The sequence below is a fragment of the Trichechus manatus genome, unplaced genomic scaffold (genome assembly GCF_000243295.1).
Source record: "Trichechus manatus latirostris isolate Lorelei unplaced genomic scaffold, TriManLat1.0 scaffold00011, whole genome shotgun sequence".
NCBI classification, from domain to species: Eukaryota; Metazoa; Chordata; class Mammalia; order Sirenia; family Trichechidae; genus Trichechus; species Trichechus manatus.
In genome coordinates this window covers 6378015-6396909 of record NW_004443947.1, presented here as the reverse complement: position 1 = coordinate 6396909, position 18895 = coordinate 6378015, and the positions used below count along the sequence as shown (strand labels likewise).

Here is an 18895-nt window from a genome sequence, read left to right as displayed (position 1 = left end):
TTTTTTTTTTTTTAATTTGGCTATGTCTGAGCAGGTGGGCTACGTGTTTTGTTGTTTGCTTGTCTGTTGCCATGGTACTTTTTGCCTCCTCCAATTGGCAGGGTCAGTTGCTCAGATATGGTACAGCAGGGCAGGTCTAGCTGAAGAGGATTTACTGGAATAGGTTTTTTGTGACACTTGCTACAGCCACCAGGGCGGGCCGGTAATCAGTGCAGGGCAGGTTCTGGTGGGCCACGCCTGTACTGCTTGGTGGTGTGATGTTAAACTCATGGTGCAGGTAGTCAGGATGGAGGGGGTAGATTGTGATGTGTGAAGCTAAGATGGGTATGAGAGAGAGGAGAGAGGAACAGGAGCCAAAAACATAAAAACAAAAAAGGGTGCTAGGGGAGCTTGCCGTTGGAGTGGAGAGATGAGAGACTATGAAATGGAGAAAAACAAAAAGGGGAAAAAGAAAAAAAAGAAAAGAAAATAATGAATAAATAAAAATTAGAAAGAAAAAGGAAAAGCAAAGCTCCCAGGGATCCTCCCGGTGTAGCTGTGAGTTCTGGAGAAGTTGTTCGCAGACGTTGAAGTACAGTCTGGCTAGAAGGCATAGAGTTGCCACTCAGTGCCAGGTATTCAGAAGACAGGAAGGGAAGGAAGGTATAGTGAGTTGAGAAACTGAGCAATGAAGAAATACAAAAAGGGAAAAAGAGGGAAAAGAAAACAAATAAAAAAAAATGAAGAAGAAACCCCCCCCCCCGAGAAAAAAAACAGAAAAAAAAAACCCACGAATAAAGAAATGCTCTCAGGGATCCCTCTGCGCGTCTTCACAAGCTGAGGGCGTAGGTCCCAAGCCATGCAGTACTGCCCAGCTAGAACGGGCTCCCAATTCGAGAAAAGAAAAAGAAAACAAACAATTCAAAACAAACAGACAAAAAAAATCCCCAGGATCCCACCAGCATGGCAGCTCGGACTGGGAAGCAGTTTCACATTCGAGTGGAGTTTCACAGCCTTTCAGGATGAAGCAGAGATGGTGCATGGAGCCAGGTATTTGAGCAAAAGGAGGGGGAGGTGGTGAGAGGTAAGGAAGAAATCGAAAGAAGCGGAAAAAAGCAACACCAGCGGCCAACAAATGGCAGTCAGTGAGTCGGCCAGTGCGGGCAGGTGGAATCCAAGCAGCCAGTGCTTCCCGGCCAAGAGACTGTGGCCACGGGAAGCAGAGGAGGCTGAGTAGGGTTGAAGAAGAGTGGGGAGTGGGAAAGCATATATCATTGGTTACCGGTTATTCTGTCTCCTGCTGGAAGCTGCTTTCTCATACCCCCTGTTAGCTGGTCTCTGATAGGAGTCCCACATGGCGGATCCGTGCTTGGTTAGCTGATAGGGGACCTCTGCATGTATATTTTCTCTCTCTCTGTTCTCTGTTAGTTTCTTATACTGTTTGGTGCTTGGCTGAGGTCTTTATTTCTTCATTTGATGTTTTAGGGTTTCAGGATTGCTGTTTTCTCTGTTTGGCTTAGTTTTTCAGATCTTTGCTGTGGAGGGATGACATGGTGCTTCTGCCTAGAGTGCCATGTTGCTGGAAGTCCTCAGCCATATCTTTATTCTACAGTGCGGCTGGTGGATTCAAACCGCCGACCTCTTGGTTAGTAGCCAAGCGCTTAACCATTGTGCCACCAGAGCTCATTGAGTTTTTTCAGGACCTGTAAAAACCTGTTACTGTCAAGTCAGTTCTGACTCATGGCATCTCCATGTGTTACAGAGTGGAACTGCCCCATTTTCTTGACTGTAATCTTTATGGAAGCAAATTGCAAGGCCTTTCTTCTGTGACACTGCAGGATAGGTTTTTACTGCCAACCTTTTGGTTAGTAGTTGAGTTTAAACCATTTGCCCCACCCAGGGACCTGTCTTTATCAGGCATGGGAGTTGAGTATTGTCCAGTTTTTTTTTCTTGTATCTGTTCAATTTTTTTTCATTCCGTCCATATATTACATAGTTACCTGTTAATATTGAATTACATTAATTGATTTTTTAATGTTCAACAGTCTTACATTTCTAGAATAAATTCTGCTTGGTTGGAATGTATTTTCCTTTTTATATTGAAGGGTATTGCTAATATTTTGTTAGAATCTATTCTAATATTTAAATTGGATTCTGTTGATCATGTTTTGTTAAGGATTTTTATGTCTATATTCAACATAGCTATTGGTCTGATTTTCTATTTTTGTAATGCCTGTGTATTAGGGCTGTACTGGCCTTATAGAACAAGTTGAGGCATGATCCCTCTTCCTCCTTTTGAGAAAGTTTGGTAATATTGATTTTATTTCTAATATTTGATTGAATTTTGCAGTGAAACTATTTGAGTTTTTTGGGGAAAGATTTTTAATAAATTTAGTTCCTTTATTAGAAATAAGCTGTTGAAGTTTTCCATTTCTTCTTGTGTCCATTTTAAGTTTTATTTTCAAGAAGTTTGTCCATTTCATCCAAGTTGTTGAATTTGTTGGTGTACTAGTATAGTATTTTTTTATTATCCTTTTAGTACCTGTGAATTCTGAAGTGATAACTCCTTTTTCATTCCAGATGTAGATGATTTGTATTATTTCTTCTTTTTCCTAATCAGTCTAACTAGAAGTTTGTCAATTTTGTTGATCTTTTCAAAGAACCAGGTTTTTACTGAGTTAATTTTTTCTATTGTGTATTTTCCAGTTCCCTGATTTCTGTACTTTATTATTTTCCACTTTCTATTTACTTTTGGTTAACTTTACTCTTTTTTTTCCTTACCTTCTTAAAATGGGGAAATTTCTTCGTAAGCTTTTGCCTTTGAAGAACATGGTTTTATGTATTGAATAAACACTTACTAAGCTCCTGTAATTTGATGTACCAGGCACTATCATAAATCTTAAAACTATGAAGACAAGTATGGCAAGTTGGTTACAGGATAATAGTGGACATTGATGCATGTCTACAAGGTGTTATGCACATCATTTGAAAGTCTCTTTAGATATGAAGGCTTGTAACCGTCACTGCTTAATATTTTCTTAACGCATTCTCTGTTTTTTAACTGTTTTATATCTTTCATTACATATTTACCAAATTCTTCCATGTTAGTGACATGTTCTAAGTGTCTTATTTTGTTTTGCAGATAATTTATTGTTTGTAATCAACTCCATCAAGCAAGAAATTGTAAACCGAGTACAGAATCCAAGAGAGGAGAGGGGACCCAACATGGGACATAAGCTTGAAATCCTTATTAAAGATACTCTTGGTAAGAAAAATATAGGATAAATTCATAACAAATAATAACATGTAGTGTAAGATAGATGATTCAAGGGGATATTAGAAGTTCTTTTAGTTAATGAAAACTCAAGTGCTCTCATTGTAGTTAGTCTCCTTTTGTCTTTTTTTTCTTTTGTGTTTTGACTTCATCACTGAATTATTTTAACACTTGGGAAAGACAAACTTCTAGGAACTTTAACCTTCCATTGAGGGTGGGGGGTGGAAGGTCCCTGAGCTGTCAAGCATGCAGTTAGTGGAGGTTCTTACCTATTTGTTTAACTTGGTAGTAATACATTTCATAGGATTCTAACAAACTTGGTTACCTGATTTTCCATCCCTGAACAGATTCCATAGCATGGGGAGGATCAGAGAAGCAGGCATCCTGAAGGAAGACAAAGTGATAGTTTGACCGGGAGGGTAGAGTTAGCTACTGTAGACATAGACATGAAAACTCCAGAGCACCCCCAGCCACCAAAAAAAACAAAAAAAAACACACATTGCCATCAAGTCGATTCAAACTGCTGACCGTTTGGTTAGCAGCCCAAACTGTTAACCCCTGCGCCACCAGGGCTCTGTTCCAGAGGCCCCAGAGCTTAGCAAATCACCTTACAGAGTAGCAGCATCCCAAAGGCATTACAGCATAATACTATCCATGAAAACCCTGAACCGTCATAAAATTGGTTCAGCTATATTCTTTATCCTCAGTTTTAACAGTATTTATTCTAGGACTATCTTTTTTAAAAACTGGTTCTGATACTAGAGTGGTAAAATTCAGTTACCTGAGAATTTTCTTCTAGTTCGTTTTTCCTCAGGATGCTCTGAGTATCGAAAGCCAGGTCACTTAAAAGAATTAATGCCTACTTTTTGATTATTAACTAGCTATTTAGTACCTGAATTGTAGAGTAACAAAAACTTCAACTTGAACTACCATGTTTTATATTTGTCCTTTTTTATTGTAAATATCTTGGGATCTTTTTTTTACATTTCTATTAAGGCAAGTTTTCTGACCTCCATTTACTACAAATTTATTTATTCCACAAAATTTTTTTAAATGCTTCCCATGTGCCAGGTATTGGGGATGCAGGGATGAAGAACAGATTTTATCCCTTCTCTTATAAGCTGTAGTCTAAAAATGGAAGACAAATATACAGGAAAGCAAAAATAGTAACAAATTGTGTTAAGTATTATGAAGAAGTCAAGGTGCTTAGATGGAGTGGGGTGGGGAAGAATAGTTTATTTCTGTTTACACAGAGATATTTCTTATATCTACCAAAATGATTGCATTTTTGTTAATTGAAGATGAATACACATTGCATGCTTCTGTGCACTTAATGAGTCTGTCATGGTCTTTGAAATTACAGGTTTGTCTTAACAGCCTTATGTGCATACTGAATGTAAAGTATGTTAGTGTTTTTACACCAGAAAGCTTTGTGGAACCACCAATACTTCCATATGTGGTTTTTTTTTTTTTTAATTGTACTTTAGATGAAGGTTTACAGAACAAATAGTTTCTCATTAAACAATGAGTACACATATTGTTTTATGACAGTGGTTAACAACTCCACGCCATGTCAACACTGTCCGTTTTCGAACCTGGGTTCCCTATTACCAGCTTTCCTGTCCCCTCCTGCCTTCTAGTCCTTGTCCCTGGACTGTTGTGCCCCATTAGTCTCATTTTATTTTACGGGGCTCTCTAATCTTTGGCTGAACGGTGAACCTCAGGATTGACTTCATTACTGAACTAGAAGGGTGTCTGGGGGCCATACTCTCTGGGTTTCTTCAGTCTCTGTCAGGCCAGTAAGTCTGGTCTTTTTTTGTGAGTTAGAATTTTGTTACACATTTTTCTCCAGCTCTGCCTGGGACTCTCTGTTGTGATCCCAGTCAGAGCAGTCAGTGGTGGTAGCTGGGACCATCTAGTTGTACTGGACTCAGTCTAGTGGAGGCCGTGGTAGTTGTGTCCATTAGTCTGTGTTAGTGTTTTTGAAGGGCAACTTGGAATCATTATAAAATTAACAATGCATATAGATTTTGATCCAACCATTTCTTGAAATTTCATAACTCTTCATGTCTGAAGGCCGAAGGAGAAGTTATTAAAGAGATTACAAAACCAAAAAAACCCAAACCCGTTGCCAGTGTGTCAATTCTGACTCATAGCGACCCTACAGGACAGAGTACAACCACTCCATAGGGTTTTCAAGGCTGTCATCTTTACAGAAGCAGACTGCCACGTCTTTCTCCTGTGGAGAGGCTGGTGGGTTCAAACTGCCAACCTTTCAGTTAGTAGTAGAACACTTAACCACTGTGCCACCAGAGGTTAAAAGTCAGGAAAAAAGGAATCCTTAGGTCTTAGGAAGGAATAAACGGCTAACATTTATTGAGTGCTTATTATGATCCACGAGTATACTGAGGGTGCTTTTGGTTATTTACTTCCACAGTTCTTTGAAGGAAGTATTATTATTATTATCCTGGCTTTATAAATGAGAGATTGGCTGGGAATTGAGCCCAGGTCTCTCCTCATAGAAGGAGAGAATTCTACCACTGAACCATCACTACCCCCATTCATTGTTTGTAGGGATGTTCTGTTCTCTTTTTTCTTAGAATAACTTTTTCTGGGATTTTGACTTTGATACTTTTCTGTCACTTATTTTATGAGAAATTAGTTTTCCTGAACTTTTAAAAGAAGGCTTAGTTCAGGATAGCTTTCCTAACTTCACAGACCACCCCCACCCCTACCCCCTTTTTTTAAGTTAATGTTTAAAAATATGGCAGCTTGCTTTCTGAGATTTCTGTACCTTCTCTCTTTCATATCTATTGTCCTTATCTTGCTGAATTTTGATTCCAACTCCAGAATCATTGCTGTCCTGCAAGGGAGCCCTGGCTGTTCAGTTTTCTGAGTTCACAGAAACTAGACTGCTGTGCTCTAGCCCCTTCACATCTTACTGTTGGCCCCTTGCCATTACCTTGTACTCACAAGTGAGTTGGTTAAAAGTCTCTCCTAGCTTCCGCTGCAGTTCTCAAGTTGGCCTGCTATGCTTTCCAAGTATCTGTTGCCCATTTTAGACTTCTTTTGTTCTCAGACCTATTGCTTCCTTTTGGCTTCTCCCTCACAAATGCTGATAGTGCTGATACCTGCAGTTCTGATGGCTCTTAAGTAGTTTGTTCCCACCTTCTTGAATTCTGGAGTTCATGGGGATACCTTGTCACTTGTAAATACTTTCCATGAGTTTATGGTTTTGCTCTCTAGTTGTTTTTTTTTGTATGGAGATTCAGGAAGATTAAAAATCTATGCTGCCACACCATCATCTTCCCAGAAATCCCCTCTAGAGCAGTTTACATGCATTGGAGTTTCTTAAAGGCTGGTAGACTACTCTTTGAAACTGTCTGGCCTAGTGTGGTTTTTTTTTTTTTTTCTCTCTTTTCGTTGTTTGTTTGTTGTTACTCTTTGAAAACTTTCTCTATTTCTTCTAGAGTCAGTTTTTATAATTTATGTGTTCTTAGAAAATGATTCACTTTATCCAGGCCTTCAAATTTATTAGAGCTGAGCAAAGTAGTTTTATTTTTTAATTTCCTCTTTATCCATGGTTAGTGCTCCATTTTCATAATATTTTGTGTGTGAGGAGCCCTGGTGGCACAGTGGTTAAGCACTTGGCTGCTAACCAAGAGGTCGGCGGTTCGAATTCATCAGCTGCTCCACAGGAGAAAGATGTGATATTTTGCTCCTGTAAAGATTACAGCCTTAGAAACTCTATGGGGCAGTTCTTCTCTGTCCTGTAGGAATTGTCCTGAGTTGGAATTGACTTGACGATGGTGGCTATTTTATGTTTACTGTATTCCTTTTTCTTGAATAGGTAGGTTAATAGGTTTTTCTCCCCACTCCCCAAAGAACTATTGGATTTACCATTTCTTCTAATTTCTTGAGTTAGTTACTTAATTCATTTGGTTTTTCTTCTTTTGTGTTCGTTAATACAATTAAAAGCTTTTGAAATTTCTTCCAAGCACTGCTTTAGCTATATCTCATAAGTTCTAATATGTCATATTTTCATTATTTTCTGAATATTTTGAAATTTTAGGTTTGATTTATTCTTTGACCCAAGAATTGCTTGACAGAGATTTAAAATTTCCCAGAAGGTACGGACTATCATTTTCTAGTTTTATTGTTAACTTCTTTTTTTGTGATTTATTGAGATTTTCTTAGCTACCTAATAAACCCACTACTGTTGAGTCGATTCTGACTCATAGTCAACACATAGAGTTTCCAAGGCTGTAAATCTCTATGGAAGCAGACTTGCTTAATCTTTTCTCCTGTGGAGCTGCTGGTGGTTTCAAACTGTTCACCTTTTGGTTAACAGTCAGTCGCTTTAACCACTGTGCCACCCGGCTACCTAATAGATGATTAAAATTTTAAATATTCCACGGGCATTTGAAAAAAGATTTATTTTCTTTTATATTAAGGCTCCAATGTGTGTTGACTAGATTAACCTTGTCAGTTACACTAATTAGGTTTTTACCTTTTCTTTCTTTTTTTTGGTCTGTTTTCTTTGTCAACAGCTGAGAAAAGTTCCCACGAATATGTTTCAGTTTCTTATAGTTTCTGTGTTTTTGCTTTTGAGTATTAGTTCTGTGATGTTTGAATAGGATTCATTATTGTTAGATCTCCCGTGTGGATTATAACCTTTATTATCATGAGGTATACTTCTTTGTCTTGTTTAATGCTTTTGCCCTGAATTCAGTCCCGTCTGATATCACAATCATGAATGTAAGCAGCTTTCTTATTGTCTGTATTTGCTTGATAGTCCTTTGCCTACCCTTTTATTTTCAGTCTTTCTGAACCACTTTATATTAGATGCATCTCTTTAATTGAATTAAATGTAGTTTTTTAATCCACCCTTAGATTTTTATATATATAGGATATAATTGGATTTTCTTTGTGAGTCAACCTGGAAGTTTTTCTTTAATAGGTGAGGTTAGCTCATTTTTATTTATTGATGTGATATGTGTTTGGTCTTAGTTTTGTCATCAAAAGATCTGTTAGGATTTATTTATATGGCCTCTTTTGCCTTTTTAAATTATTCACTGTTTGATCCATTATTATGGCTTCATTTTTTTATGTTTCCTCTGATAATTTGGAAGTTTTGTGTTTTTGTCTTGTAATTGCCTTTTTAATTGTAACTTAAAGTGTATATTTAATTTTTTCCTCAACTTTTCGTTTATGATTTCAGTCCTACAGAAAAGTTGAAATAAATAATACAGTGAACATCTACATGTCATTCAACATTCAACTAGATTAACCAATTATTAATATTTTGCTACATTTGCTTTATTTCTGTCTCTGGCTACATATATATTCTTTTCTGAATATTTGTAGGTAACTTGTAAACATAATGATTTTTCATCCCTAAATACTTCAACATATATCTCTTGAAATATTCTCCTACTGTCTTAGTTAGTTACCTAGTGCTGCCTTAACAGAAACACCACAAGTAGGTGGCTTTAAAGAACTGTTATTTTCTCACAGTTCTGGAGCCTAAAAGTCCAAATCAGGGTATCGGCCATGTCAGTTCCTTCTGTGAGCTTCTCTCTTAGTTTCTGGTGTCTGCTGGCAATCCTTGGCAATTCCAGTCTTTCCCCTGTGTGTGTGTCTGTGTGTATTGCTCTTTTTGTAACTCAAAAATGATTAGATTTAGGACCTCCAGGCTGGTATGACCTCATTAACATAGTAAAAGGAAAACATGATTTCCAAATAGGATCACATCCACAGATACAAGGGCCAGGAGGAATTCAGCATATATTTTTGGGGAACACAATTCAATCCATAACACCTACATAACCACAGTGCCAGTATCACACCCAAGTACTTTAACGTTAGTATTATTTCTAATATGGGATCCATATTTAAATTTCCCCAGTTGTCTCAATAATTTTCTCTATAGCCCTTTTGTTTGTTGGTGATTCAAAGATCATGCACTGTATTTAGTTATGTTTCTTTTGTCTCCTTTAATCTAGATGGACCTCCTGCCTCCATCTCACCCCCGCACCCTTTTTTTGTTTCTTTCATGAAGAGTCCAGGTAGTTTATGTTGTAGAATGTCCCAACATCTGGATTTTTCTGCTTCCTCCTGATTAGATGCAGTTAGGCATTCTTTGGCAAGAATACTACATAGGTGATATATCCTTTCCATTTCATCACATCAGGGGACACATAATATCAATTTGTCCCATCATTGATCATGCTGAGTTTGATCACATGGTTAAGATGGTGTTAATACTCTATTTTTTACGTATCTTTTGACTTCTGCCTATGAGCAGTGACTAAGTAAATATATTTTAACTTTCATCTCTTTTTAACCTTCTATTATTTTTCTCAATACCCTTAAAATATACTTATACCTTTGTTTTTTAGTTTATCAATTTTAAATATCTTTTGCCCTCAGCTATAGAAGATGAGGAAAATAAATATACTTAGACTACCTCCCACCCTTTCTCCTCCTTTTCTTCCAGCGTTTATTCATTTACTATTTTTTAAAAGAAGAAAATGGAACTTAAACTTTATCCAGTAATTATAAAAATGACTAAAAACATTCTTTGGATCTATATTATCAGTTGAGTGGGTGGGTTGGAGACATGGTAAAGTCTGTAGGTGTTGTAATTGGGTTTGAACTGTTATTTGGACTGCTGTTATTTGTCATCTACTCCACTTTAAAATGTTGGTTAGCCACTCTTCATAATTATTCTTGGTTTACCTCTTCTAATTTTAAGATTGTAGGCGCCAGCTTGATGGGTAGAATCATTTTTTGGGCTGCAGTGCAAGCAGCAGACCACTCATTTGGGACCCATATGAAGCTAAAGGCCACACTTGACCCTCAGATGTTTCCTGTTGCTCACCTTCCCTTCATATGCCCCCTCCATTTCAGTGTGTAAGTGTGCCTTTTATTCTTCTCTTCAGGCCTCCCAGTTGCTGGGCAGACCTCCGAATTTGTTAACCAAGTGTTAGAGAAGACTGCAGAAGGCAATCCCACTGGAGGCCTTGTAGGACTAAGAATACCAACATCAAAAGTGTAATCAGCCTCATTGGACCACTGGTCAGAAATGTCTGTGTTTGTCACGTTCTTCATTGTAAATTTCATTCTGTTTTGCATGTCAGTTTAGCATTGTGTAAACATTTACAATTAGGTTACATTGTTTTAAGAACTAAGTAGCGTAAGTGAAGCATGATCCAAAATACTTGATTATTGCATTTTCAGAGCATAAACCATGGTTAAAACTGCTACTGGCATCAGAAATGAAACTCATATGTTTAAGTAAATGTTCAGGGTACAGATTTCAAAAATCTGTTGAAGCAAAACATTTTGGAGGGGTGAAGATATTAATGTAAATGCCAAATATTGTGGCAAGTTTATGCTCTGAACCACACACACACAAATCGAGGAAGCATTTTTTAAACAGTCAGTTTAGATTGTTTTTAGAATTACTGCTTTATGTTCGAATTTTCCACAACCATTAATCTCACTTGTACATGGCACACCCAGCCCTCGTGTGCCATATTAGATGTTCATTTTCAGAGCTCAATACTATATATATATATATATAAATGTCTGTGCAAGTAAGAAGAAAAAGCATATTCTTTGTGCCTTGTATTTTGGGGAAACTATAAAACTGGTAATATTTTGTATGATGAAAAACCCTAATGAGGAAAAAACAAGATATATAGGTGGAAAAATTATGGGGTTTAAATGTTTTTTTGTTCCAACTCTTTTTCAGATTTTATGAATGTATATAGGACTATGTTGAAATGTAGATATATGCCACAGAGTCTGTGTATTGTATAAAAAACAAAAAAAACAAACAAAAAAAAAAGATGGCTCTAGAAAACTCAATTTCGGTACTTGACCGGAAGAAGACAAATACTTGCACATTATTGCGATTGTTTTATTTTTTGTACCAAAGACAAATGCAACTGATATGGCAAACTGCCAGTCTAAGTAAAGTTTTGCACAGCTTACATGATACTGTATGAATGTATGAAAAAAAGGAAAAAAAAAAAAAAAGAAAAATTTAAAAGGTCAGGGTTAGGGATCTTACTGAACTGTGAATTTTATTTCTGTTTGGGTCCAATTATCTACAGAAGGAGCATCCATACATACAAATATTATTTTGCTGTTCCTCTAGTTTGCTTCCATAGTAGATAAGTTGGTGGCCATTTAGGTGTCTGTAAATCTTTTTATTTCTGCACTTATTGTAGGAAATTTTAATATATTTCATTTTAGTAAGCTATTGGTAAATAGTTTTTGACTTTGAAAATTTAAAAAGTTTATTTAGCTTATTGTAGTATACTTTCACCAAACAACCAAAATACAGATTATATATATATGTAAAGAAAGAAAAAAGCTAAAAATATCTAATTCTTTAGTTGCCACTTTTCCAATTGATGTATTATTGTGCATGTAATATTTTCAAAGATCAACACAAGCTTAAGACAAAAACAAAAAAAAAATTTATAGATTTTTATATTTTTGTACAGATATTTTCAAACTAGCTTCTTCAAACTTACACGTGACTTATTCTTCTTCTATAGTTTCTAGAACTGAGAAATATCAACACATTTAGTTTTTAGGTGCTCTTTTTTGCTCACGTAAGACAGCTTCATTAGTCAGCGTTTTAACTGTGTTTAAAGCTTTACCTCTTGATGAGAAATTTCTTATGTCAAGGCAGCATTACAGACCTTCCCCACAGACTTTCTCCAGCCTCTCTCTTTCTGTTTTACCCTTAAATTTGTTTTTTCAACTCTGAAAACTGGTGGCTTAAAAGCTATTCTTAAAAAGCTAGCAACAACAAAAATACCTTATCTAGCAAGAAAAAGAAAAAGTTTCTAGCAAGAAAAAGAAAAAGTTTCAGACCTAGCTTCTGGGAAAGTATCTTATTTCTCCAACTTACCCCTTGGAGAATTTATTTTTCATTATACTTTGTCTACATAATATGTTTCCTTTTCTTTTTCTTTGTCCCCCTTTTCCCCCACCTCCTTTGTAAGCTATATAGCATTTGAAGCTGTAGTTTATGAAGGCTTGATTCTAAAACACACAGTAACAACTGAACAATGTTGCTTACGTGCGGAGAAGGATCGTCTTAACACCTTAGCTGAACTGTGATGCACAAGATTTTCCTGTGTGTTTGGTGGAAATGTATCTGGTTAGTACATTCACACTAAACAGATGATAAGCTCAAATCTAATGGTTTAATAGAATGTAAATTCATTGTTGAAAGTTTTTCGTTTCTATATGGGAGAAGGGAAAGCCCAGGTTTGTAACTTGGAAGTATGTGAAGTCTTGAGAGAGTGTGTCTGGTAAATTGAAAAATGTTTCAAAATATGGCAGTTTTGCAATCAGGTGAAGATCACTTCATGATAGAGATTCAGCTGATGAGGGTTATAAAATTTCCCCTTTCTAGCTGCTGTGCTAGGAATTCTGGTTTTTGATACTTTTCTCCTGTCTGCAAACCAGAATATGATGGTTTGATCTTGCATTAAAAAAAAAAAAAAAGACTTTGAATCTGTTTAGTAGATTCCATATCCTTGCATTTCAGTGTTTTATATGTACTACTTAAGTTAAATAGTTAAAAGCTTTTAAATAGTTGAGCTTTTTAATGTTGACACTTTATTTTGTACCTATTTATATATGTATGTATATCTTAGAAAAGCACTTTGTTAAAAAAAAAATTGCATTTTATATGATTCCTGCCATTTGCTGCTAAATCTGGGCTGGTCAGAATGCTGCAGCGATACTTGATCTAAATAAAAACCTGGCAGTAAAATGTAGAGTAAAAGTTAAATCCTTTTGCTGTTTTAACTTTATCATAAAGATGATATAGGCAAGCTGTGCAGCTTTACATTTTAACCAGGGGACTCTGTGGCATTTAAAACCGTCTAGAAATGGTTGTACTTTAATGCCAGTAATAATCTGCTTCCTCTATTGTCATTAAAATATATATGTTTAGTGTATCACACAAACAAATCTTATAAGGGTAACATAAAAACCCCAACAATTGTACATGTTCTGTTTTTTAAAATTGTGGCATGTATTTTTGGGTGAAGATCATTAGAGAAGAACTCTCTAAAGGTTTTCTGTGTTCATACATGGTATACAGATAGTTCATAATGAAGTCCAGAATCTTACTTTAAGTGAAGGCATTGTGAATTCACCTCAAATAAACCCATTGTTCCAAAAGCAATTATAAACTTTGACTCTAGTACTACTATGATTTAAAAACAAACAAAAAACATTTTTCCTAGTTTCAGATACACTGGATTCTTTATAGAATTTGTCTCCATATGAAAGCATGCTGTCCAATTGCTCTTGTTAAGATCTTGTCTGAGTTTTGAATTGGGTGCCACACTTCTTCAGTCAATATGATTGCTTGTTTTACTGTACCATGTATGATTCTTGTCCTTTCCTATATCCTTCATGACAGATTATGATGTGGCTTTATATTGTGCCTTACTTGTACATTAAAAACTAAATGTCTTCATTCCCTTCCACTTCCTCAATCTTTAACTTTGACCTTTTTGGTAAGAATCAGAGTTATTACAAACGCATCATGAAGGATTTCAGATGGACATGGTTTCAAATTCCCCTCTCTTTATAGTTATTTTATATTTGTACGAAAGACCAGTTTTGAATGGTCTTTGATTACGAGGGGGGAGAATTAGCAGTAATTTCACTACATCCCTTTTTTCTGACTCTCATGACTTTGTCATACATCTTCTTTCTGATGTTTGACTTTATTTGCTTCTTAGCAATAGTCTGCATTTAAAGAAAGGTGTGTTCAGTTCATTGACTTGAATTGACTATTTCATTTTTCCAGAATTTTTTAGGAGAAGAGTACCCGTTTTGTTTGTTTTATAAAACAGATGACAAGTCTCTTTAAAAGAAACAGAAGTACAGTACTTTTGAAATACAATGTTGTTAGTTTGGATTTCTTTTTTTATATATAATATTCATACAATTATCTGATGTTTGCCTTCATTAATAAAGCTGTTAGTTTATTCACCAAAATGTCAAGAATGGATGTGCTTTTCTTTATTCCATACATTTAAAAATATCTTAGCTGCTAAGATTTAGTTAACTTTCTAAGAAATGAATTCAAGTTGCCTTTCCGCAGGAATTAAGAAAAACCTGTTTCCTTTTTTTCTTACCGTCTTCCTGAAATTTTGTTCAAGTATTTTCTAGTTGATTATGTAACAGAATGTTAGCATCTCTCCAAATTGTGAAACTTGAATTTTGAGAACGTGTTGAATTATACTTTCAGTGTTAAAGTAAAAGGTTTCGATTATCCTTCTAGTGAACTCTATTGTGGAATACCATTTCCCATGGAACTGAGGCCATTTCCACAACTTTGCACAGCTACAGTCTTGTTCTTCCCTTGGGTCATGACGAATAAGTCTCACACAGTGCCGTAATACTTGTGGATTCTTTTTAATCTTTGTAATCTTAATAAGGGCATTATGAGAAGATGACTCCATTTTTTTAAATATTTCAAACACTTTGGGATGTAACAATGAATGTCAATTGTAGGAATGGTTGTTTCGTTTTAAGGAATAAGTATGTTGGGGAAGGATGATGGAAATGTACTACTGAAAGTTATACACTTCCATAGGCAAGTGGGGATTATGTGTTGAAACATAATCCTCATTCTTAGTAAACTGACTGAAATGTAGAAATTACACCTAGGAACTGAATTATGCCAAATTGCCATTCTTGTTTAGAAAAGAGATGTTTGGGGGTAGTAGTGAGGGGATAGAACCTTAAAACTACTTCCAAATAGTATTTTGTAATTGAAGATTTGGTGACTAGTGAAGAACATCAGAGTAGGGTATTTACGTGTGCCAAGTTTGGGTGAACTAGGTTTGCCTCTTTCATAACAATGTAAACACAACGGTGTAGTTAATTAAATTCTGGGTGGATGGGAGCGGGACTGATTACTGTGTCTTGCCCTTCGCCCTTTTGTTTTTTTCAGAACCAAATAACAGAAATGTGTATGTGTGTACTGTATCTGCCTTTCCACCACATTTTTATATAATACTGTATTTCACTGCCTGCTTTTTTACCTTCTTTCCCTAGGATTTGTCCTATAGCTTAGCATTTGTGGTTAACAGTGATACTAGGGCTGACAGCACATAAAAAGTCATGAGAGAAGAGTGGAAGGACAAGAATTCAAAGCATTTGTTCATGTAATGTGGCAACCTCTTTTGCATAGTTGTGTGGGATCCTGTTTGTAATGCTATCATAAATATTCTGTAGAGTTTTTTTTTTTTTCTCCCCCAACTGGAGCTAAGAAACTTTTTATTGGATTCAGTCTTGTCTCTTGTCTAGAAAGAATTTTATCTTGTTGACGCATGAGCTGTTTAAAAATTATTCTATTAAATGTTGGTTAATAGTTGTGCAGTTTTTCTTTTCAGAAGAAAAGGCAATTCAAATGTTGCCTTTGTTTTTCTGTCACCTTCCAACCCCTCAGCACTTCTAGTCAGATACAGATTCATCAGTGTATGCAACATCCTTTGTAATTTAAAATAAAAAAAAAATGAAAAGGTTTTGAATTGTTTGTTTCATGTTTTTGCCTTTCCTTTCTCTGCTGCTTCTCCGTTGCTTACCAAGGCAACCACCCACTCCTCTTCAAGATAACCCAGTGCAAAGAAACTCCCAACTAAAGAGAGCAACGAACTATTGATCATGCTGCCCCTCACTTGATAGTGTACAAAGAACTAGCTTTTTTTGGACATTTTGGGCTGGTTTTTAAATACTTCAGTGAAATTTAGCTATTACGTAGATTTGTCGATACAACATTTGCATAGTTTATACTTCTTTCTCCGGGCAAGCGATCTCTCTTTGAGAGAAATAAAGTATTTTGGGTCTCTTGTGATTTAATCATTTGTATGTGTTTCTGTGTTTAATAATTCTAAGTCTCTGAGCTAGTCCAGGCATACACATAGAGCCTTTATTCGGGACTGAGTGAACACCACCATAGGTGGATATATTGCTTCAGCCAGCACACGTTTGTTTAGCACTTACTCTGCCAGGACTTGTGCTAGGTACTGCGATATAGAGAGATGTCCCAGGACACCTCCAGGAACTTGGAGTCCACTGAGAGAGATGGCATATGAACAAGATTAAAGAACAACATGAGGGCTGTTACACAGATACGCAAAGGGCTTTAGGTACATTATCACTGAGGTCTTTGCAAAGACACAGGTACCAGTGGGGTACATCAGAGAACAATGGACAGACTGGGGTTCTGGACATCCTTGGACCCTTGAAGAAGGCCTTTTTGCTTCATTTGAGTGACATTGGGGTAGTCATGGAGCAACGTGGACATGGCCTCCCATGGAGTGGTTCTGCTTCAGGGTTTGGTCTCTCAGGACCACTCCTCATAGGAGCCTCTATGGTCCTGGGAAGTTCAAGGTGCTGGGTGAGCAGGGTCAGTATTGTCCTTTGGAAACTAAACCTATGTGTAGCACCCAGTTAGATGAGTCACTCAGTTGTCTCTCTTTACTGCCAGTGATTTCAGAACCAGGTGAGCTCTGCAGCTACAGTAGAATTGAGAATTTGAAAGAAGGAAAAACATGAGTTGGGAAATGCATTAATGTCGTGGTTAGCAGGTTGAGAATAGCAAGAAGGTGTTAGAAAGTCCTAGGGAGGGGCAGGCATTCATTAAGCCCCTGCTGGTGGTTTTCCCATCAAGGACCTCAGCTGCTACTCTCAATAGCCAAGTGAGGCTGGGGGTGATGGCCCTTTACAAAGGAGTCAGACTAGACTTGGATGAGGTGACGTGCTGCAGGCCCAGCTAATGTGACATAGGCCCCCAATTCAAACTGCAGTCTTTTGCTGTACTATGCAGATAATTTGTACTCATTTCTAAAGCATCAGGCCAACTCAGGCAAGATTTTGAAGGATGTTTGTGTGGAAGGGAAATAATGGGCTTATAATCTGAAATCCAGAAAGAAAAACTAAAGCCAGAATCTAGCAAATAGATCAATCAAAAGCTAGTTTCAGGATTGGTGTGTAAAGGTGATTGGGGAAGCAAAACAGCATTGTGAGTGATTGACATCCATTGGGTCACCACACTGCACAACTGTCCCTAACAAGCTTTTAGCAGAAGGGCTTAGGATTGCCTCTCTGTTAGAAGCGAGTATGCTACAGGGTGGAGAAAAAGGGACTGTATTTTGCTGCGTAGAGATGCAGCTTGGGGACTTGGCTTGTATAGGAATTTCTAGCAAGACGCATGATGTGAAAGGGGCCCCAGGTCATGTGTGCAGATCCCAGGTGCGGGCGTTGGGCTTTTTCTGCAGTCCTAAACAACTTCCATTTGAGGGTCCAGAATGCTCAAGTGGCCTGAAGAACGTCAACCTCAGTTTTTTCAAAAGGTTTCAGTCTTAAATGGCCTCCACCAGACTTGAGTCTAGCGCAACTAGATGGTGCCCGGCTACCACCCACAACTGCTCTGACAGGGATCACAATAGAGGGCCCTCGACAGAGCTGGAGAAAAACGTAGAACAAAATTGTAACCCACAAAAAAAAAAACAAAAAGAAACAAACCAGACTTACTGGTCTGACAGAGACTGGAGAAACCCCGGGAGTATGGCCCCAGACACCCTTATAGCTCAGTAATGAAGTCACTCCTGAGGTTCACCTTTCAGCCAAAGATTAGACAGGCCCAAGACTAAATAGGCACACCAGCCTAGAGGCAAGGATAAGAAGGCAGGAGGGGACAGGAAAGCTGGTAATGGGGAACCCAAAATCAAGAAGGGGAGAGTGTTGACATGTTATGGGGTTGGCAGCCAATGTCACAAGATAATATGTGTATTAATTGTTTAATGAGAAACTAGTTTACTTTGTAAAGCTTCATGTAAAGTACAATAAAAATTTTTTAAAAAAGGTTTTAATCTTAAAACATCTCCAGGAGTAAACAAAACGTACAAGGCCTAGATAAAGGAAACTTTAAAATACCATGAAGGACACAGAAGAAGACTTGAACAAATGGAAAGATATACCAAGTTCTTCAGCAGCAACAATCAACGTCATAAAACTCTAGTCCTCAGTTAAATGAAAATTTAATGCCATCCCAATAAAACATATCAATAGGGTTTCAAAAGCAAGACAAAACTAAAATTCATGTAGGGGGAAAATAAAAGCTAGAAGATGCTAGAGGGAAAAAAAGAAACGGGGTGTTTAGTCCTAGAAAACACTAAAATATAAAATTGTAATTATGAAATCTGTATAATTTTAGTGCGTGAATGCGTAGATAGGCCAATAGAACAGAATAGGAACTCTAGAAATAGACTCAAAATATATATGAGAATTTAGTATGGCAAATGTGTCATTCAGAACCAGTAAGGAAAAGATGGATGCTTCAGTAAATAGTGTTGGAACAACTGGGGAACCATCTGGAAAAAGTAAAGTTGGCTCTATACCTCACGCCATAAGCCAATATATATTTCAAAATGGATAAAGATGTAAATGTGAAAAAAAAGATGAAATCATAAAAACACTAGAAGGAAATGTGAGAGGATTCCTTTAAACTCCTGTGGGTAGGGAAGGCTTTTCTAACTTGTACCCCAAATTGAGGAGCCGTAAATGAAAACTGTAAAAAAAAAA

The 18895-nt window shown here is 36.8% G+C and overlaps 1 protein-coding gene across 3 annotated transcripts in view; it reads left to right on the top strand.

Annotated features, from left to right (window-relative positions):
* The window catches only part of CREBRF (CREB3 regulatory factor), a 70479-nt gene extending 59165 nt beyond the window's left edge, over positions 1 to 11314 (top strand). For 2 of the 3 annotated variants that reach the window (XM_023726498.1, XM_023726496.1), the window contains 2 exons: positions 3122 to 3244; positions 10198 to 11314. In XM_023726498.1, the coding sequence (XP_023582266.1) occupies positions 3122 to 3244; positions 10198 to 10313 (239 nt within the window). In that variant the 3' untranslated portion in view covers positions 10314 to 11314. Of the gene's footprint in view, positions 1 to 3121; positions 3245 to 7325; positions 7384 to 10197 lie in introns of all 3 variants that reach the window. The other variant, XM_023726497.1, reaches the window with a different exon arrangement.
* Positions 11315 to 18895: the final 7581 nt, after the last annotated feature.